Here is a 22,430-nt window from a genome sequence, read left to right as displayed (position 1 = left end):
AGATGGAAAGGTCATAGGTAGACAACTTTTGACACCACATGACCCACAGTTCTGCTAGGCCTGGTGGACAGAAGAGCTAAAGTAGCCAGTGCATAAACACTGCTCTTGAGAGGCACAGAGCTTCAATTTCTCACTAGGAACCCCTCCTCTCCCTGACAGAGGAAAGAGCTGTAGGACCTGAAATAGTAATTTCCAAAAGTCCGGAGTTGTGTCTCGGATACCATAATTGAGAGGAAGCAGGTGTATGACTTTGTAGGAAGGAGAGATTTCAGGCTGTCCATACCCCACAGCCAACTGTTTGACTGAGAGAGGAGCAGCTCTGGTTTCCAGGCTGCTCTGCAGTGAAGCAGAGACATATCACTCTCCAGCTTGCCTGCACCCTGGCCTAGAAGGCAGACAACACTGTGTATTCACGTGCTGACCTCCTGGCTTGACGCACTGCTGAGAGTGTTGCCATATCCTCTAGGGCTGCAAGTAGCCTGAAACCGTAATCAGTACTGGGCTAGAGGTGAGGCTGCATGCAACCAGAGGGTAAGAATAAGTGGGCAGGAGGTTACAACTGGAGGGATGGTTTGTTTAAGTTCCAGGGAAAGAACAGGAGAAGCCCACCAAACTTTTCCATGGTGAGGGAAACAAAACTAGGAAATCAGCAGTTGGTTTTATTGCTTAAAAGCTAAGCCTACTCCACAGCTAGCTGCCCCCCGACTGCTCATTCTCTTATTACACTGGAACCAAGATGAAGGCACCAGTGCTAGGCCAGCTGGGAACTGATTATGGGGGGGTGGAAAAGAAAGGATGTTCCTGTCCCTGGCACGTATGACAGGAATCCCAAAGAATGGACATTTCTTCATGAAGTGATCCTTGTTTTTGACTGCTTTTTTTGTCAGTTGTGGGACTTGAACTCTGGGCCTGGGTGCTGTCCCTGAGCTCTTCAGCTCAAGGATAGCACTCTACCACTTGAGCCACAGTACCACTTCCAGTTTTCTGAGTGGTTTATTGGAGATAAGGGTCTCATGTCTTTCCTGCCTGGCTGGCTTTGAACCTTGATCCTCAGATCTCAGCCTCCTGAGTAGCTAGGATTACAGGCGTGAGCCACCTGCACCTGGCCTTCTTTTTGTTCCTCCAATCCTGTTAGGTAGTGTGGAGCTGAAGACTACACATTATATAAAAAGCAGGGTGTTTCTCTTGGTATCACTTGAGCCCTTTCCCCAAAATTAAGCTGCAGACTGCCTGAAAAAATTATTCATCTATGAATAATACATGTAACTAACCCAGGTGAAAAACAGATGACAGTTTGGTGTCCTTGAAATGAATATTTTCCCTAACATATCACGTATACAGTGCTTTCCCTAACTCAAGCTTGAGAAACACCCAAATTCTGGGCAGGCAGGAGTGGCAGGCAATGCTGGAGAGCTCCATCCATGCAGGAAAAGGGTTAACTTTTAACAAGGACTTTGGAATGTGGCTGTACTTCACTCTGCTCTATACCCTCACTGGAGAACACAAAGTAGTGAGCCACCAGGTGGCAACAGGCAGAAATGCAGCAGAATTTCATGCTTTTGGTAATAACCACTCTTAATCAGACTTCCAACCTGCTAAAGGGAGTCCTTTTGTTGTTATCAAGGTTGGAACTCAGGGCCTTGCACTTGCTCTGCTGGGGCTTTATTATTTGATCCAGGTCTCCCAGTTTTATACTGTTATTCTGGAGATGGAGTCTCAAGGACTTTTCTGCCTTAATTGGCACTGAACTTCAATCCTCTAGATCTCAGCCTGAGTAGCTAGGTTATAGGTGTGAGCACTCGGTACCCAGAAGGGTCTCTATGAATGTATGAGAATAACACAGTCCTCCCACATCAGCCTTAAGAGCTAACCAAGAGTGGTCAAGCACTCAAGAGGCAGAGGTGATGAGTGTAAGGTCCGCTCCTGGATGGCGAGCAGACTCCACCCTCCTCGCAGCAAAGTCTCCACCCAGTACCTGCGTTACCTAGGCAACTGGGACACCTGGAAGAGGTCACATCTGCATCCGCTGAGGTCACATCTGAATTTGATGTGGCCACACCTTTCCCCACCCATACCCTAGATAAGGCCTAGCCCAGGCCCAGACTCTCCCTTTTCTCTCTGTTCATTTCTCTTTCTGCTCTCTCTCTGTTCTATTCTAGCTCTCTCTCTCTGTTCTTACCTCTCTTGCTCTTCTTTTCTAGCTCTCTCTGTTCTAGCTCTCTGTTCTATTCTAGCTCTCTCTCTGTTCTATTCTAGCTCTCTCTGTTCTATTCTAGCTCTCTCTGTTCTATTCTAGCTCTCTGTTCGTTTCTAGCTCTCTCTTCTTTTCTTGCTCTCTCTGCTCTTTTCTAGCTCTTTTCTCTCTTTTGCCAGCCACGTGGAGTGCCAACCTTGCCTGGTCCCAGCAGGTCTACTGAATAAACCTACCCCTTACCTGAATACCACGTGAGTGCTGGTGCAGTTCTTACTCGGTTACCTCTTTTTAAAAACCTAACAATGAGGGCTGGGAAGGTGGCTCAGTGGTAGAGCGCTTGCCTTGCATGCTCGAGGCCCTGGGTTCGATTCCTCAGCACCACATAAGCAAAAAGAAAAAAGCCGGAAGTGGCGCTGTGGCTCATAGTGGTAGAGCGCTAGCCTTGAGCTGAAGAGCTGAGGGACAGCGCCCAGGCCCAGAGTTCAGGCCCCACGACCGGACCCAAAAAAATAAAAATAAAAAAAAAATAAAAACCTAACAATGAGCTGGGAAGGTGGCTCAGTGGTAGAGCACTTGCCTTGCATGCATGAGGCCCTGTATTCCATTCCTCAGCACCACATAAGCAAAAAGAAAAAAGCCGGAAGTGGCACTGTGGCTCAAGTGGTACAGCGCTAGCCTTGATGTGAAGAGCTGAGGGACAGAGTTCAGGCCCCATGACCAGATCCGCCCCCTCCCCCCGCAAAAAAAAGAGGCAGGGGCTGGGAAGGTGGCTCAGTGGTAGAGCGCTTGCCTTGCATGCCTGAGGCCCTGGGTTCGATTCCCCAGCACCACATAAGCAATAAGAAAAAAGCTGGAAGTGGCACTGTCGCTCAAGTGGTAGAGCGCTAGCCTTGAGCTGAAGAGCTGAGGGATAGCGCCCAGGCCCAGAGTTCAGGCCCCATGACCGGACCCAAAAAAAAAAAAAAAAGAGGCAGAGGTGAGAGGATCTCCAGTTCAAGGCTAGCCTAAGTTAATAGCAAGTGAACTACCTAGCAAGCTTTAAAAAACAAAACAACAACAAAAAAGCCGGGTGCCAGTGGCTCAAGCCTGTAATCCTAGCTACTCAGGAGGCTGAGATCTGAGAATGGTGGTTCAAAGCCAGCCTGGGGAGGAAAGGCCATGAAACTCTATCTCCAATAAACCACCAGAAAACCAGAAGTGGCGCTGTGGCTCAACTGGTAGAGCGCTAGCCTTGAGCTGAAGAGTTGAAGGATAGCGCTCAGGCTGAGTTCAAACCCCACGACCGACAAAAAAAAAAACAAACCCAAAACAACAAAAAACCCCACTGAAATGTGACATCTTACTCAGAATTTGAGTGGAATCTCAGAGCATAAAATCCCTTGAAACACCAATGCCAGCTATTACTGCGGCTTTGGTCCCAGTTGGACAGGCACCTCAGAGAGAAGTGGAGCCCTAGAGAACTATCTGGTTCATCAAGCCCAAGGGACCACAGAGGCACAAGGACAGCTCACTCTAGCCAGCATGAAGACAGCAGTGCCACTGACTTGTCCACACCCCATGGATGGGAGCTGAGAACCTAAGACCCAGGGGAGAGGCCCAACAATCCCAAGCAGCACCAACTGTCTGGGCCCTGAGCTTATCAACCACTGAAGTGAGACCAGAGTCCTGAGGGGAGAAAGCTCACTTCCTGGGAGTCCCCAGTACCGGGTCTCATGGCTGGCATATAGGAAGTGCTCAGCGAATCCTGGTCAAATGAACTGTCACTGTGGGCAGAGCTGACAGTGCTGAAGGAGCTCGGGAGGAGGCCTCCCACAGGAGGCAGGGGACTCACCCTTCAGAAGATCCTTTTATTAAAACTGGGTGACATCGATAAGAGGATAGTACAAAAAAAATTTTGGTCCATGAGAAAAAAACATAATAATTCAGTTAATAAAAACAGTTATCATCAACAGGGACACTGTAGGAGTGCTGAGCTTCCTCCTCGTGGTTCCAGCTAGGAGCCAGGCCGGGCTCGGCTGCCCCGGGGCTGTCCAGTGTCACTGTGGGGGAGAACCTTTTGAGGGAGGAGTGGGTATATGGCAGGAGGGGGAAGTGTGCAGTGTAGACCACGCAGGGATGAAGGGGTGGGGGATGTGCTCGCAGGAGCCTGAGGAGGGGTGGGGAAGCAGGGGCTTTGTCAGTTCTGGTTCAGAGCCCATGCTGAACGGAATCCCCCTCTGTGCCCAGCTGTCTCCCACCCTGCTATGTTGTCTGCGAGCCTGGGATATGCTAACTGGGGGGGGGGGGGTGGGGGGGGGCGCAGTGATACAACCTGGAAGATTCTGAGGCTCTCCTGGAAAGATGCAAAGCCATCTTTGTTCCAAGAGGCCAGGATCACAAGGTCTTGCTACCTGAGGGGTCTGAAGCTTTGAGGGCAGGGACGGGGAGTCACAAACCTGTGAGGCAGGGAAGGGGAGAGTCACAAACCCATCTCAGCTATTCTCTAGCCCTAGGCGCTTTCACTCCTCAATGCCCTAGAAGTCACCAGAGGGTATCAACAGGGCAGACAGGGGACAGGAAGACAGGGATGGCCAAGGGCTTTACCCGTTTGATTCTAGGCCTGTGTCTCCATTAGGGAGTGGGCAGGGTGGAGTGAATGGAGTCACTCCTCACAGCAACAGCAGGAGGAACAGCGTCTGCTGGCAATGACAGTTGCCCAGGGAAGAGTCCTGGGGCTTGGACAGGGAAAGGCAAGATCCCCACCCAAACGCTGTGGGTTAGGGGAGATGTGAGGACATTCTACAAAGGGTAGCTACAGAGGTGTGGAGGAGGGAGCAACAGTTCAGAACAAACTCCAATACTGACATGGACTCCTGCTAAAAGGAGCCAAAAGCACTGACAGCAGGCCAGCCCAGAGGGTGGGGACTGACCTGGGGCTCAGAGGAGCCCAAGAGCCAGGGTTCCCTTAGTGCTAGAGAGCAATACATAAAGGGAGAGTTTGCTCCAAACCTGTGGAGGGAAGGAAGGAAACTCAATTGTTATCAGGAGGGCCAAGATCAACTAGCTTATAGAGCACCCCCAGGCCTGAGTCTCAGAGGAAGAGCTACAGCTCCCAACTCCTGGGTCTCTGAAGGGCAGGATCCATGCAGCTGGTCTTCTTGAAGACCATCTGGCCTTAGCCCCATTCCAGAGCACTGATTACCACTATGGGGTCTCTATCACTATCTAGAGGTCCTATGTAGACCAGGGAGGGTAGAGGCACATGGAAACTTCGTGGGGCAAAGGGGAGCTGGGGGGATGGGAAGGGATGGGGTGGGAGAAGAGGATAATAGGTGTCTTGTGAGACAGAAGTGTGAGACCCTCTTCATTCTGGTGTTTCCTTGAACCAACAGCATCCCCGGGAAGGCCCCGAGCAAAACCAAGGCAGGTGCTATGAGGCACGCAGCACAGGGCCTAAATAACTGGTGCAGCCAAATCAGGGCTGAAGAAGCCCTAGGTATTCCGGATTCCCAAGGCTTGCTCTAATTCTTGTCGTCTCTGCTGCACCTGAGGAGAAAATAGATGAGAAGAACAGAAGTTGGCATCTCATACCACTGGACCACCGTCAGGCATGCTGACCCTTTGCCTTCTGCCAATATCCCCAGGGCATCCCAGCACTGTACCTACCTTGGAGTAGAAGTATCGGCACACAGCCTCCTGCGCCCAAGGTTGGAAGTAGAACTCAGCACGGCGCTCCTCCTCTGGGTTACCCACCACATCAGTCATGGTCTAAGGGGAGTGGGGGGGGGGGGGGCAGGGCGGAGAACACACTTGTTTCTTGCCTTCAGACCTGCTAGTGGCTGAATTGTATATCCCCCCACAAAAGATGCTGAAATCCTAATCCCCCAGTACCTGTAATGTGACCTTATTTGGAAATAAGAGTCTCTGCAGATGATCAACTTAAGATGAGGTCATTGGGGTAGGCCCTAATCCAATATGACAGGTATCCTTATAGAGAGGGGAAATTTGGACACAGAGATAGACACATACAGAAGCAACACGATGTGAAGACACATGGAGAATGCCAGTATAAGCCAAGGAATGTCTGAGGCTACCAGCAGAGTAGCATGGAACTGATTCTCCCTCAAAGCTCTCAAAAGGAACCAATCCTCCTGGTACCTTGACTTTGGACTTCTAGCCTCTACAACTATGAAACAGTTATTTCTGTTGTTTAAGCCACCCAGTGTTAGTTTGCTATAACAAACTAATACCACACTCAAAGCCACCCCTAGCTAGCTGGCCCTAAGTCATTACCTATTCAAGGTCCTCTCTGGCACCCTTTTTCCTAGGAACTGAGGCCACATTTCAGGTCTCTGTGCTTTTGCCTGAACTTATAGGATTCTTCTTTCTGGGAAATATCTTCAAATCCCAAACTTTCCATAAAGCCTTCCCCAGTGATTTTACCCTCACTGATCTCCCTTCTCCTCCTCTGAATTATCTTGTTTGTTCCAGTCAGTTCTGATAAGGTCTACATACTTTACTACTTGTTTCCAAACAGAATACATTTTGCTTTGAAAGCAGAGATCAAGTCTTCCTCTTTGTATTCTAAGACAACATGGAGCACAGTGACAGCCCTGGACAAATACTAACTCCATGCTTGATGGTTCTGCCTCTATTTCAATACTTAACTGTAATAGACCCTGACATGCGCTAAAAAAAAAAAAAAAAAAATCGAGTCCCTTGCCCCCCACTTCCCCTAACTCTTTGACCAGGTAGTTCTTTACCTTGAGGTCCCGGCACTGGGACTGAAGCCAGTCATTGATGAAACCTTGAGGGTCTCTGGCAAAGCTCAGCATGAACTCCCGTTGGGTCTTCAGCTGGTTGATAGTTTCTATAGTCTCATGGATCTAAAAGGAACAAGGAATTGCATACTATTAAGAAGCTAAACATGAAGTTAAAAATGGCAGACAAGCCTGGTGCTGGTGGCTTATGCCTATAATCCTATCTACTCAGGAGGCTTAGATCTGAGGATCACAATTTGAAGCCAGTCCAGGCATAAAGTCCATGAGACTGTTATCTTCAATTAACCTCCAAGAAATCTGGAAGTGGGGCTGTTGCTCAAGTGGTGGAGCGTTAGCTTTGAGCATAAAAGCTCAGGGATAGCACTCAGATCCTGAGTTCAAGCCCCAGAACTGGCACCAAAAATAAAAAAGGTTGGCAGTAGTGGTGACATACTCTATGTACTTTTTTTTTGTTGTTGTTGATTGCTGTCCTTCAGCTCTTCAGCTCAAGGCTAGCGCTCTACCACTTGAGCTACAGCACCATTTCCGGTTTTCTGTGTGGTTTATTGGAGATAAAGAGTTTCACGGCCTTTCCTGCCCGGGCTGGCTTTGAACCTCGATACTCAGATCTCAGCCTCCTGAGTAGCTAGGATTACAGGCACGAGCCACTGGCGCCGGCGATTCTATGTACTTCTTATAACCTTAGCCTGGGATGCTGCTGCCTAGAGCTGGTCAGCTGTGCAGGGCTCCTACTGCTCTGCCCTCAGCGTTCTTTCAGCAGCTAAAGGGTATTCACTTCCGTCTCTCTGTCCACTCCACAAAAAACGTTGTCCTTTACTCTCTTCAATATCCACAAGTGAATATTTATTTATTTATTTATTATTTATGTCAGTTCTGGGGCTTGAACTCAGGGTATAGGCATTGTCCCTGAGCTTCTTTTGCTCAAGGCTAGCACTCTACCACTTCAGCCACAGGACCACTTCTGGTCTTTTCTGTTTATGTGGTATTAAGGAATTGAATGCAGGACTTCGTGCATATCAGGCAAATACTCTACCACAAAACCACATTCCAAGCCCCACAGGTGAATATTTAATCCACAACTACTGACAGGGTTGCAAGTTCCCAATCTATTTCTAAATTCCAACCATTCCAAATGGTATCTTACCATCTCAAAACACCTTAAACTCTACATCTCTGAAACTAAATTCAGTCCCTTTTCCCTAATGCTTTTTTTTTTTTTTTTTTTTTGGCTGGTCATATGGCTGGAACTCGGGGTCTGGATGCTTTCTGTGGGCTCCTTTTGCTTAAGACTCTACCACGTGAGCCACAGCGCCACTTTTGGCTTTTTCTGTGATTCTGAAATTAATTGGAGGTAAGACTCTCATGGACTTTCCTGGCTAGCTGGCTTCAAACCACATCCTCAGATCTCAACCTCCTGAGTAGCTAGGATTACAGGCCTAAGCCACTGACATCCAGCCCTAATGCTGTTTCTTCTTTCTTCTCCTCCTCTTTCCAATCTTAGGTGGTAATAGCCACTCACCATCATGCCTCTTTTTCCCTCAACCCCATTCAAATGGCAAAGAAATTCTTTTCTACTTTCATACCTCTCCAAATCTGTTCATTTTTACCCTCTCTGTCTATGTCTTAAGTTTAGGTCTGCAACATATCTCACATGCATTACTATGCAAAGCCTCCTAATTGGGCTTCTTGCCTCTAAAACAGTCCCACTTACAACTCACTGTTCACCTTCCCACTAACCATTATTCTCAATACAAGCAGCATCAGTGCCTCCACTAGTGAAGATCTCTATCAGATGCCCTAATTTAATCCACAGGATGAAGTGGGAACCAGTTCTGGCATCAAAACTAGATGATTAGGAAGTGGCTGAAAATGGTAGTGTGCTAGCCTTGAGTAAAAGAGCTCAAGGACAGTACCCAGGCCCTGAATTCAAGCCCCATAACTCACCAAAATAAATAAATGTGCAAAAACAAAACAAAACCTGTAGAATTAGGTTCCTTAGAGAGCTCCCTTCCCCAAAACATTGCATCCCTGGCAACCTTGAGCTGTAGCTAGCACACCAATGGCTTGTACTTCTCAAACACACCAGGCTGTCTCAGGACTTTAACATACTCTGTTCCATCTTTCTGTAATGTCCTTTGTCTCCATATTCCTAACAATAGTTACTTTCTCCCCTTTATTAGCTCTCATTTTGTTGGTCCTGATTTAGTTATCTAGTCTCCCTGTCCTTCTTTGTGTTTGCAGAACAATTCTGGCTTTGTCTAAAAGAACTGTGCCTGACAATGTTAAGGGTAATGATGATGGTAGTGATAACAGTAGCAGGAGTAATTAAGTAGTGGCTGTTAGGTGTCAGACACAGTCTGGTGTCCTTAATGTTTTGCATCATTCTCAGACCAGCCTTATAAATGTCGTTATCATGTTTCTATTTTACAGATGAGAAGCTGAGATTCAATACTATTAAAATATATAGTCAAAATAAGAACTCACACGACTCTAGTTCCCATCAACTCAAGTATACTTCCTGATATATAGAGTGACAATATACTTTGAATTAAACCCAGAAATTAAAAGGTAAGCCCAGCTGTGATGGAGAGGTGGGGATTGATCCTCAAACCCAGAGAACCCTACCTTGTTGTCTAGAGTAGCGATCTCCTGTTGGCTGGCAGTAGACAGCAGAAAAGAATTCATCTGGGTCTTCAAGGTATCATCTACTTCCACATCAATATCATAACAAGCTGTCTTTTTCTGGTCATTTGGGTCAACACTGGGGGAGAGAGCAAAGGAATCAGATGATAAGCTTGGCCTAAATCTAATCACCAAGTCAAAAGATGACCCATCCAGGTGCTAGAGGCTCACATTTGTAATCCTAGCTTCGGATGGCTGAGATTTGAGGATCTCATTTCAAAGCCAGCCCAGGCAGGAAAGTCTGTGATTTTCTTATCTTCAATTAACGACAAAAAAAAAAAAAAAAAAAAAAAAAAAAGCCAGAAGTGAAGCTATGGCTCAAAGTGCTAGTTTTTTTTTTTTTTTTTTTTTGGGGGGTGGGGGGTTCGGTCGTGGGCCTGAACTCTGGGCCTGGGCGCTGTCCCTCAGCTCTTCAACTCAAGGCTAGCGCTCTACCACTTGAGCCACAGTGCCACTTCTGGCTTTTTTTTTTTCTTCTGCTTATGTGCTGAGGAATTGAACCCAGGGCCTCATGCATGCAAGGCATGCTCTCTTCCACTGAGGCACCTTCCCAGCCCCTCAAGGTGCTAGTCTTAAGCAAAAGAAGCTCAGGGACAGCACTAAGCAAGGCCCTGAGTTCAAACTCCAGGACCAGGAAAAAAAAAAAAAAAAAAAAAAGATGGCCTAGTGACAAAGGAGAAAGGGGCTGACTGAAAAAGGGTTCAAGCACTCTCAGATGCAACACAAATACTGTGTTCCTTCACTGCAATAGAAGCTATGTGCTATATACAGTCACCAGAAATCTTCAAACAAAAATTTAATGTGCTCAGAGTGGGTGCAATTCACTGCATACAAATGCTACCTCAGTAAAGTTTTTTTTTTTCAACAATAAATAGCAAAAATTCAAATAGCTTAAGAAAGTATTCAGTAGAAAGATCTTTTAAGCCCAGGAGAAAACTACTACCACAGAACCTTTTTTTTTTTTTTTTTTTGGTCGGTCGTGGGGCTTGAACTCTGGGCTTGGGCGCTGTCCCTCAGCTCTTCAGCTCAAGGCGAGCACTCTACCACTTGAGCTACAGCGCCACTTCCGGTTTTCTGGTGGTTTATTGGTGATAAGAGTTTCACCGACGCCGGGCGCTGGGGGCTCACGCCTGTAATCCTAGCTACTCAGGAGGCTGAGATCTGAGGATCTCGGTTCAAAGCCAGCCCGGGCAGGAGAGACCGTGAGACTCCTATCTTCAATAAACCACCAGAAAACCGGAAGTGGCGCTGTAGCTCAAGTGGTAGAGCGCTCGCTTTGAGCTGAAGAGCTGAGGGACAGCGCCCAAGCCCAGAGTTCAAGCCCCACGACCGACAAAAAAAAAAAAAAAAAAGTTTCACCCACTTTCCTGCCCGGGCTGGCTTTGAACCGAGATCCTCAGATCTCAGCCTCCTGAGTAGCTAGGATTACAGGCGTGAGCCACCAGCGCCCGGCTTACCACAGAACCTTTAAACTAGAATTATCTCAAAATGAAGGCAAACTAAATTTAGATGGACAGATAGATGGACAGACGGACAGACAGACAAGCAGACAGACAGACAGACAGACAGACAGACACACACACACACACACACACACACACACACACACACACAAAGATGGTTTAATAAGTGACTACAGACTGTGTGATGGCTCAGGGCCAAAGGAAACAGACCATCACTGGACTTAACATGGAGCCATAGAAGAAAGTCAAATAAATGATAGCCAACTACAGGGACATTCTGTTTTGAGGAGGGAGTACTTTTCTTTACTACCTATCTGTCTCCTGGTGATGTCTCACTCTCTATCTTCCAATTAAAAAGCAATGGAAAGCCGGGCGCTGGTGGCTCACGCCTGTAATCCTAGCTACTCAGGAGGCTGAGATCTGAGGATCGTGGTTCAAAGCCAGCCCGGGCAGGAGAGACCGTGAGACTCCTATCTCCAATAAACCACCAGAAAACCGGAAGTGGCGCTGTAGCTCAAGTGGTAGAGCGCTTGCCTTGAGCTGAAGAGCTAAGGGACAGCGCCCAGGCCCAGAGTTCAAGCCCCACGACCGACAAAAAAAAATAAATAAATAAAAATAAAAATAAATAAATAAATAAAAAGCAATGGAAGCCAGGTGCCAGTAACTCATGCCTGTAATCCTACTCAGGAGGCTGAGCTCTGAGGATTGTGGTTCATTCTTGGCAGAAAAGTCGGTGAGCCTTTTATCTCCAATTAACCAACAAAAAGAAGCCTGAAGTAGAGTTGCTGCCCAAGTGGTAGAATGCTAACCTTGAGCAACAAAAGCTCAGGGACAGCACCAAGGCCCTGAGTTCAAGCTCCATTACTGGCACAAAAAAAAAAAAAAAAAAAAAAGGAAGCTAGGCCTGGAAGCTCACATGTATAATCTTAACTAATCAAGAGGCTGATGATATCTGAAGATGATGGATCAAAACTAGCTTGGGGGGCTGGGAAGGTGGCTCAGTGGTAGAGCGCTTGCCTTGCATGCCTGAGGCCCTGGGTTCGATTCCTCAGCACCACATAAGCAAAAAGAAAAAAGCCGGAAGTGGCGCTGTGGCTCAAGTGGTAGAGTGCTAGCCTTGAGCTGAAGAGCTGAGGGACAGCGCCCAGGCCCAGAGTTCAGGCCCCACGACCGGACCCCCCCCCCCCAAAAAAAATAGCTTGGGGCAGGAAAGTCCATGAAACTTGTATCTACAATTAACCATCAAACAAACAAAGGAGAAATGAGTCAGGCACTGGTGGTTCATGCCTGTTATCCTAGCTATTCAGGAGACTGAGATCTGAGGATAGCAGTTTGAAGTCAGCCTGGGCAGAAAAATCCATGAGACTCTTAATCTCCAATAAATTACTCAGAAAAGCCAGGTGCCAATGGCTCTCATGCCTGTAATCCTAGCTACTCAGGAGGCTGAGATCTGAGGATTGTGGTTCAAAGCCAGCCAGGGCAGGAAAGAGACTCATCTTCAATAAACCATCAGAAAACTGGAAGTAGTGCTGTGGCTCAAGTGTTAGGTCGATCACCTTGAGCTGAAGAGCTCAGGAACAATGCCCAAGCCCAGAGTTCAAGCCCCACAACCGCCCCCCCATCCCCTCAATAAAAAAAAATTACTCAGAAAAAGCTAGAAGTGGTGCTGGGACACTAAGTGACAGAGCACTAGCCTTGAGCACAAAAGCCCAAACAGGAACTGGGAATGTGGCTTAGTCGTAGAGTGCTTGCCTAGCATGCATGAAGCCAATTCCTCATTCAATTTCTCAGTACCACATACACAGAAAAAGCCAGAAATGGCTCTGTAGCTCAAGTGGTAGAGTGCTAGCCTTGAGCAAAAGACAGTGCCTAGGCCTTGAGTTCAAGCCCCAGGACTAGCAAAAAAAAAAAAAAAAGGCAGTTCAAACCTATGACCAACCCCCCCCCCAAAAAAAAGGGGTGAGGGGGGGAAGAGGCAGAAATGGAGCTGTGGCAAGTAGTAGAACACTAGCCTTGAGCAAAAAAGTTCAGGGACAACAGGGTTCTGGTGGCTCACGCCTGTAATCCTAGCTACTCAGGAGACTGAGATCTGAGGATTGCGGTTCAAAGCCAGCCTGGGCAGTAAAGTTCGTGAGACTCTTATCTCCAATTAACCACCAGAAAACTGGAAGTGACGCTGTGGATCAAGTGATAGAGTGCTAGCCTTCAGCTGAAGAGCTGCGGGATAGCTCCCAGGCCCAGAGTTCAAGACCCACAACCGACAAAAAAAAAAAGCTCAGGGACCAGGCTCTAACATGATGTCAAGAATTGGCACCAAAAAAGAAAAGGACCAATGTCTGAGAATCTTGTTTGAAGCCAGTTCAAGCCCCAGCTGTCATGCATGCACATACACACAACATATGCCACAAAAGCTGAATGCAGTGGCTTATGCCTGCAATCTTAGCTATGCAGAAAGCTGAGATTGGGAGGATAATGGTTTGAAGTCAGTCTTGGAGAAAACTTTGTGAGACTCACAACCAACAGCAGGACACACTGGTGCATGCCTGTTCATCTTACCTATGTGGGAGGTTGAGGTGGAAGAACTCTAGTTCTAATAGGGAAAAAAAACTTGCAAGACTCCATCTCAATGGAAGAGGCTAGAATAGTAGCCCATATCTGCCATCCCAGTTAAGAGATTGTGGTCTAGGTTAGGCCAAGCAAAACATCCAGACCCTATCTCAAAAATCATGGAAGCAATAAGGGACTAGAGGTGTTGATCACAGTGCTAAGAGTGTCTGCCTACAAAGGCCAGTACTGCCAAGGGAAAAGACAGATGATGACTCCTCCCACACTGATAAGCTGGTAAAGCCTGAACTGATTCTCCAAGGGGACAGTGGAGCCCTAATGTTCAGTGTTTGCTGATTTCCAGCCACCAACATTGTCATTGGGCACAGAGTTGGGAAGACTTGTCCAACAGCAACTCATTACACAGCAGTTCTACCATGCAGACAGAAGTAACCTTGAGAGAGCAGATATGAGTAAATGTGGTTTAATTTAAAAAAAAAAAAAAAAAAGAAAGAAAGAAAGAAAAAAAGAACTAGGAAATATGGGCTGAGAAGGTGGCTCAGCGGTAGTGCTTGCCTAGCATGTATGAGGTCCAGGGTTCGATTCCTCAGTACTACATAAGCAGAAAAAGCCAGATGTGGGCGCTGTGGCTCAAGTGGTAGAATGCTAGCCTTGAGCTGTAGAGCTGAAGGATAGCACCCAGGCCCAGAGTTCAGGCCCCATGAACAACAACAACAAAAAGAACTAGGAAATAAGTTTTGAGTATATATTACCTTTTACTTTTTCTTTTCTTTTTTTGCCGATCCTAGGGCTTGAACTCAGGGCCTGGGCACTGTCTAAGCCTCTCTGCGCTCAAAGCTAGTACTCTACCACTTGAGCCATAGCACCACTTTTGGCTTTTTCTGAGTAACTTTTTTTTTGGGGGGGAGGGGGTCAGTCGTGGGGCTTGAACTCTGGGCTTGGGCGCTGTCCTTGCACTCTTCAGCTCAAGGCAAGCGCTCTACCGCTTGAGCCACAGAGCCACTTCCGGTTTTCTAGTGGTTTATTGGAGATAAGAGTCTCATGGACTTTCCTGCCCGGGCTGGCTTTGAACCTCAATCCTCAGATCTCAGTCTCTTGAGTAGCTAGGATTACAGGCATGAGCAACTGGCTCCCGGCCTGAATAATTTAATGGTAATAAGAGTTTCATGGACTTTTCTGGCCACGCTGGCTTCAAACTACTATCCTCAGGTCTCAGCTTCCTGAGTAGCTAGGATTACAGGTATGAGCACCCAGCTTTATTACTCATTTTTCAGTTGTTTTTTTTTTTTTTTTTGGTCAGTCATGGAGCTTGAACTCTGGGCTTGAGTGCAGTCCTCAGCAATTCAGCTCAAGGCTGGCACTCTACCCCTTGAGCCATTGCACCACTTTCGGTTTTCTGGTGGTTTACTGGAGATAAGAGGTTCACAGCTTTTCCTGACTGGGCTGGCCTTGAACCATGGTCATCAGATCTCAGCATCCTGATTAGCTAGGATTACAGGCGTGAGCCATTGGTACCTGGCTGTAATTTAATTTTAATAATTGCTATGTTACACAAACTGCTTACAAAATCCCTGTTAACAACCAACTGTGTGAGCTATTACAAGCCAGCTCCAGTATACAGAGGCCTCCCATACTCAAGCTTACCTGATGACATGGTTAATAATGATGGGTTCTGGTGGCATAAGCAAGGCATGAAGCCGTTGAGGGATCTCTGAAAACTTCATACGCTGAGATTCAAAGATCTATGGGAAAAAGAAGTAACTAAAAATAGGCATTCTGAGTATAATTAATGGCCTTATGGTTCCCAACAAAAGAAAAAGTCCTTAATATACCTGTTGGAGGTACTTGTCACAGATGACAAATTCTCGTTCATGAGGGTCCTGGAGCTTATGTGTCTTGATATACTGCCAGAGTGCTTGGATGATCACTGGACGAGTTTGTGTATGGATGCCCAGGAGCCGAGCCAGGCGAGGGTCTAATTTAAACTGGGGAGGCTGCACAGAACCAAAGAATATAGGAAATGAAACCAGTGAGCTGGATCGGTGTGCATCCTGATGTGCTTACTATGATTGCACATTCAATCTAGTCAGCAAACATTAAAATTACGCTTTCTTAGGTACAGGAAAATAGTAAGATAAGAATTATCCATGTGTTAAAGTGGCAAGTTATTCACAAGTAGACCTAAACCCTTACAGGTTGGACTGCTACTGAGATGTGGCTGTAAATGCTAGACCCCCTCACATCTCTACAAAATACCTGGTAATCCAGCATCAGTAGGACAGTACACCGCACATTCACATCTCCTGGCCGCTTCACCTGGAAGCCATCAGTCTCCTGGGTAGTGGCGGTCCTGTGCCACTACAGAGAGGAAGATGTCAGGGGGGCTCTCCCAGAGGAAGAGCTGGGGTGGGAGGGAAGAGCTTCTGTAATGACTGAACATTCAACTTTGATTAATGAGGTTACTGGAGAGAAGCAATAGCATAAGATACACCTAAGGTTTGCATATAGTTTTGGGATTATTGCCTGTATACAAGCATATTATTTATTTCTGAGTATTGGGGATCATATTTAAATTAGCCTGAATTTCCAGTGAAATTTTTGCCCACAAAATGAATGCATATGGGAACAGAAACATAATGTAGCTACCATTTACTGCATACTTATTTTGTAAGAGTATGCTATGCCATTTACCTGGTTATCACTTAATTCCCAAACACCCATTCAAGATAGGCCTGATAATACCTATTTTACAGATGAAAAAAACTAGTGCTTAGAAGAATGAAGTGACTTGCCTAGGTCAAATACCAATAAGTAGTGGAACTGCAATTTGAGCTTTGGTGTGTCTGACTTTCCAGTCCACATTCATTGCTATTACACTACTATAAAACTAAGTTAAATATATTTACAAATTTCTATTGAGTCTATGACTTACTTCCCTTATTAGATGGTAAAGACCTTCCCATGTCTCTTAGTGGTTGAGGTTAAGGGGCTGCGGCTACATTGGCAAAGAAAGGAGCAAGTTAAGTTTACATGCAGCACTGGATGTTATTCTGGGCCTATGTCCCAAATAATACTGGTCTTTAAAACACTGCACAATTAGGCATTACAATAAAGGATTAATGATGATTTGAAAGTGACTCTAAGACCTAAAGTAAACTAGGCAAGTACTAGCACCCTTAATCAACCCCTTTAATTACAGCAACTGCTATCAGAAAACACTATGAATGACACATGGGTAACCAGAACTCATCATTCTTAATAAACAAATTCAGAGATGGCTTGATATGTACAAGAGGCCTTCATTAGAACATTCCTTGAAAGTAGGGGCAATAGCAAGGATAATAAAAGGCAAGACAAGTCAGATTCCAAGAGTTCTAAGTCTAGGGGCTGGGAAGGTGGCTCAGTGGTAGAGTGCTTGCCTTGCATGCATGAAGCCCTGGGTTCGATTCCTCAGCGCCACATAAGAAAAAAGAAAAAAGCCAGAAGTGGCGCTGTGGCTCAAGTGGTAGAGCCCTAGCCTTGAGCTGAAGAGCTGAGAGACAGTGCCCAGGCCCAGAGTTCAAGCCCCAAGACTGGACCCAAAAAAAAAAAGAGTTCTAGGTCCAAATAAACACAGCTAGTGCCATCTGGAGGTCGATGTACAAACTGAAATGGTGGACCTGTACACTTGGGATAACTCTTTTTATCTCCCCCTCTCTTTAGGTGTTAGTTCGGCTCTCAAGTGCATCATCCTCCAACCAGAATCAGAGCCTACAAGGCATAAGTACTCACTTCTACCAGATGGTTGTCTGGTCCATACAGGTCTTTGTCTAATTCAATCACCAAGGACTTAAAAAAGGAAGAAAACTTCCTCTTTTGTTTGGTGGCATCATATTTGGACAAGGCTGACTGGAAGAGAGATAGGAAAGGTCATGTTAGAAAAGGCCAAAAAACCTTTGCCAAGACAAAGCCCTATTAAAACCACCCACAATAACAATGAGGGGAATAAAGAACGTCTTCGGTCTCTTAAGAAATGGAAAAGTAGGCCTCTACCTAGCACTAGTGGCTCACACTTGTATATCCTAGCTACTCAGGAGGCTGAGATCTGAGGATTGAGATTCAAAGCTAGCCCAAGCAGAAAAGTCTGAGACTCTATATCCAACTAACCAGAAAATGCTGGTCTGGAGGCATGACTCAAGTGGTAGAGCATCAGCTGTGAGTGAAAAAGCCAAGCAGGAGCTCAAGGCCTTAAGTTAAAATCTTGGTACCAGAAAAAACAAAACAAAAACAAAAAGAAAAAAGAAAAAAGAAAAACCCTAATCATGATATCAGTAGAACCCCAAAGAAGGAGCTTATAAGGACAAAGTCACTTATCTACTTCATTTCCCTAAGGGATATGAGGCAAGCTAAGCCAAACTGTTGTACATAAAGCACATCTGAACAGAGAAAGTCTGACTGTAGAGGGGAAATGAATCACAGGCAGTAACCAGCCAGAACAAAAACAGCTTTATTTGGACAGAATGACATAATCAGCAGATGGACTAGACCTATATAGAGATGATGGAGGCTCTAACATTGAGTCCTAGTTCTGCAAAATGCATTCAAATCAGCTTGCCTGCAAGCAGCTAAAAATAGAGCCAGAGAGTGTAAGGAAAGGAAAGAAAGGTGAGCTTCCCTAAGGAGCTGCTAGGGTGGGAAGTTGAGGGCTACCCCCTGTCTGTTAATGTTCCCCATGAAGTAATAAAGACCTGGTCAGAGAAATCTACCCGACTTACACTGTGGGGCATCCCCAACGAAAGCTGGAAATGCCACAGTAGAAATCAAGGATTTAAGAACTTAAAATAAAAACTAAAACACAAAACAACCAACCCACCCCCAAACTCTACCTAACTAATCTATGAATACTGCTAAATTGAATGGCCAGCAGAATCAGGAGTAAGGCAAATAACAAATCAAATCCCAAGACAATAAGGTTTTTGATACCAGTGATGACCAAACTATGGGAATAGATATAAAGGACCATTGTCTTTCTGTGCAGAGAACAGAGTGTCCCCCTGTCCGATACTCTCGGCAGGAGCTATAAAAACCAGTAAGGCTTCTTGCAGCTTGGACAACACTGCTCAGTCCCAGCAGTTCCCACCCTACACATAAACCATGACCACTGTAGATCTTGAACTCACATCCTCCAGGAGCCGTCCTTCTACCCGAAGCTCCCAGGAAGCCACGGTCCCTTCCCCATCTTCGGCATCTGACTTGGCCGGATTGAAAGTGTTAGAAATGAAAATACGAAGCTTCCGTTTTTGCTGAAGAAAGCAGAAACAGGATTGATAATGGGGCTTCAATGGTTTGATGCTGAAGACAAGAGTCTCCCCAAACACCAAACTTACTCCTAATAGATTGGCTTACTGTCCCTAGGATGCCAGGTGGAAAAAGTCATGCATAGTGCCAGGTTCCCAATGTAGCAGAGCCATCATAGTAAAAACACCAACCCCCACCCCCATCTTGCTGTTCTGTCCTTTTTTTTTTCCGTCATGGAGCTTGAACTTGGGGGTCAGCACACCGGCCCTGAGCTTTTGTGCTCAGTGATAGTGCTCCACCACTTTGAGCCACAGCTCTACTTCTGGTTTTCTGTTGATTAATTGGAGATAAGCATCTTACCCACTTTCCTTCTCAGGCTGGCTTTGAATCATGATCCTCGGATCTCAGGTTCCTGAGTAGCTAGGATTAGAGGCGTAGGCCACCAGTGCCATCTTACTGTTGTTTTCTGTTGGTCATGGGGCTTGAACTCAGGGCCTGGGCACTGTCTCTGAGCTTTTTTGCTCAAGCCTATTACTTTGCAACTTTGAGCCACAGCTCCAAATTTAGCTGGTTAACTGGAGAGACTCTCATGGACTTTCCTGCTTGGGCTGGCTTTGAACCATAATCATTAAATCTCGGCTCCTTAGTAGCTATGATTACAGGTCTGAGCTACCAGTGCCCAGCCAAAGCAATACAATTTAAATGCCAAGATTTTTCATCCTAAGCTTGATGAAGGTTTTCTCCTTTGGCTATCTGCCTAGTGCTTTCCTGCGTTACCTTGATAGGACGTTTCAAGGCCTCCTGGATATCTAGCCGTTTCCTCATGATAGTCTGGTCCAGTTTCCTTTCAAAAGCCAAGAGGTCCATATAGGCCTGGGATTCTGGTACCAGTTCACGAATCTTCAAGATAGAAAAGATACAATTGGGATGTAAGGCTGACGACCATCTCTATTCTCAAACTCACCACACCTTCAAGAAGACATAGAAATTGGACTCACCCTTTGAGGTAGAATTTTGTCAGCCATCTTCTTTTTCTTTGCACTGTTCAGAATAAATACTGTTATCAGGTTGGGATAGAATGAGTCAGAACATGAAAAATTAGCCATCAACACCTCCCTTTATTGTAAAGTGAGGGCCTGCAAAGCTTTTTCTCAAATAGAAGAACCCCCCCCTTCTCCCCGCCCTCCCATCATTAGCTCCACCACCACCACCACCACCACCAGGCATTCTCAATGGTGAGTCCCTGCAGCATCACCTGCTGATACAGTTTCACCAATTCTCCCACCACCTGTATCTTCACAGGCCTCCTTGCCCCTCCCTTCCTCCACCCAGGTCATCTTACTTGTGGTTTCGATTTTGGACCGCCTGCTGCTGGACCTGCTGGATCTGCTGAGGTGCAGGTCTCTTGCGGGACTGGTCCATCCCGGACTGAGCCAGGCCAGGTCGGACTGAAGGGTTCCCCCCATAGCCAGGAGGTCCCATGGAAGGTCCCTGAGGTGTCATTCGGCTGCCTGGCAGCATACCTGGTCTCTACAGAGAGGAAAGGACCCAGAGATGTCATAGCTTCCCCTGCCAACTAACCCCACCAAGAATGGAAAACTGGGAGGTAGGAGCCTGAATTCTTTGAATGGAACAAAGCTGGTGGGTAGGTTGGAGGATAATGACAAGAGAGCGGGAGCCCTCTGCTTCTTTGAAATATAGGTAACTGGACCATCCTCTGCCCCAGTTCCAATCTATGGAAATTAGGACCCAGGAACTATTAAGACAGCTATATTACATTCAAATTTTCTCCTCAATCGGACTCATCAGACAACTCCTCTAGTCCTCCACCCACTCGGTTGGCTTCAATCTCTTGAAGCTGACCTCAATTTGCAACTACAAGTTGGGTGTTCCTCCAAGCCCATGTCTCTTTGCTCTTCATGGCCATCCCAAGCCCCACTGCATCTCCCCGACTCTACACTGACTCCCTACTGAAACAATGCTTGTGGGAGCAGGGTGTATGTGGGGGGGCGGGGGGCGGGAGGATGCTAACTGCCTTCCCCACCCCCAACCCAGGACCAGAACCCCTTTCAGGAGAGTCCCTCCCGCTCCTCCCCCATCCCTGTCACTCCCAGGCCCCGGCTCGGCCCCGCCCCCGGCCCGCGCGCCCCTCCTCCTGCCCCACTCACCGGATAGGCCGCCCCGGGCATCGGGGAACGGTACAGCCCCTGACCCGGCGCCGGACCCATTCTCACCGGAGGCCCGGGAGTTCCGCCCGGGCCCAGAGCAGCTGCCGCGCCCGCCCCTCCTGAGGCTCCGGCCCCGCCGCTCGGTGCCACAGACTGGAAACCCGCCCGGGCCGCCATCTTCCCGGAGCCGCCGAGGCAGCTGCACAAAGAACCGGAACCGGAACTCCCCCCCGCGCGCCCCCCGAGCGCCTGCCTGTTTGTGTGCCCGGCGGGCGGGCAGGCACGGGAGGCTCAGGAGCAACGAGACGACGGGCTAGAGGAGGCACCTAGCGAAAAGGGTGTGATGACCCCCCCCCCTCCCATCCCCACCTTCGTGGTCGGGGCGAGAGCACCATAGAGAGGAGCGCGGGGATAGAGAGGCCGCGTGAACGGGCGCCCCCAGGCCGTCCGGAGGAACATAGCCCTCCAATCCCCTAACGCTAGCTTTCTGATGGAGCGAGGGGCTGGGAGGGACAGCCTCACCTTGCTGCAGTGCATTTCAGCTCTCTGATGGCTTTTCGTTTCATTCCCTTGCTGCTTTCAGTGAGGGTGGCCGAAAAGGGAAGCGTACTACTTATTGCAGTGTGTGTGTGTGTGTGTGCTTGTGTCGCTCCTGGAGCTTGAACTCCTGTCCTACTGTCTCTTAGCTTTTTAGCTCAAGGCTGACCTCCATTTTCAGCTTTTTGGTGGTTAGTTGGAAATAAAAGTCTCATGGACTTTCTTGCCTGGGATGGTTTTGAACCAAGATCCTCAGATCCTCCTGAGTAGTTAGGGTTACAGGCCTGAGTCATCTGCACAGGCTGTTTATTGTGTTTTACAGATGAAAAAAGCTGGATTCGAAGGAGGTAAATGATGAACTTTCAAGGTAGCAAGTGGTAGAGTGGTCCTCAACTCATCTTCTGCTTGGCAGCCCAGGATCCATTCCATAAATAGTTGCCGCAATGATTTCCTCTTGTGGGAACTGCGACCCATTTCCTTTTTCACCTTTGTAACCTATTCTGCTTCCAGATTTTAGGTTCCAGTTTATCTGGAATTTTGACGTTGCCACCTCTCCAAAGAATCCTTCTGTGCCGAGACTTACCTTTGGGAAATATATTGTGTTCAATCCCTTCCCTCTTTTCCTGCCTAGTGTTTCAAACCATTCCTGGTGTGTGATCAGCGTATCCCCTGTCAGGACAGATTCCAGTGTCTTGCTGATCAGATCTTTTCTTACTCCTCCCCTTATAGTGTGGTCTCATGCTAATCTCAGCTTTAGTGGGAATACCTAAAAACTCCTCAAATA

General features: G+C 47.2%; 1 protein-coding gene across 1 annotated transcript; it reads right to left on the bottom strand.

The window, feature by feature from the left end:
- Positions 1-4,021: 4,021 nt before the first annotated feature.
- Smarcd1 (SWI/SNF related BAF chromatin remodeling complex subunit D1) lies at positions 4,022-21,332 on the bottom strand. The gene is made up of 13 exons (XM_070040906.1): positions 21,110-21,332; positions 20,284-20,471; positions 19,940-19,982; positions 19,719-19,841; positions 18,824-18,946; positions 17,436-17,552; positions 15,921-16,022; positions 15,497-15,658; positions 15,309-15,406; positions 9,580-9,715; positions 6,937-7,059; positions 5,840-5,941; positions 4,022-5,719 (listed from the first exon to the last, which is right to left on the bottom strand). The coding sequence occupies exons 1-13, from the start codon at positions 21,284-21,286 to the stop codon at positions 5,666-5,668; spliced, it is 1,548 nt and encodes a 515-aa protein (XP_069897007.1). The 5' UTR covers positions 21,287-21,332; the 3' UTR covers positions 4,022-5,665.
- Between the last annotated feature and the right edge of the window lie 1,098 nt (positions 21,333-22,430).

Source organism: Dipodomys merriami, unplaced genomic scaffold, assembly GCF_024711535.1.
Source record: "Dipodomys merriami isolate MVZ:Mamm:240054 unplaced genomic scaffold, mDipMer1.0.p SCAF_10, whole genome shotgun sequence".
In the NCBI taxonomy this organism is placed as follows: domain Eukaryota; kingdom Metazoa; phylum Chordata; class Mammalia; order Rodentia; family Heteromyidae; genus Dipodomys; species Dipodomys merriami.
This window is presented reverse-complemented; position numbering and strand designations above follow the sequence as displayed.

What these genes read in the sequence shown, in the direction of transcription:
- Smarcd1 (XM_070040906.1), bottom strand. Translation starts at nt 21,286, where the DNA reads ATGGCGGCCCGGGCGGGTTTCCAGTCTGTGGCACCGAGCGGCGGGGCC. An exon ending in CCTTGAAACGTCCTATCAAG is followed by an intron (nt 18,947 to 19,718) that starts GTAACGCAGGAA and finishes TGCTTTCTTCAG; the next exon opens with CAAAAACGGAAGCTTCGTAT. An exon ending in TCGCTACTCTAGACAACAAG is followed by an intron (nt 7,060 to 9,579) that starts GTAGGGTTCTCT and finishes TGTTCCTTTTAG; the next exon opens with ATCCATGAGACTATAGAAAC.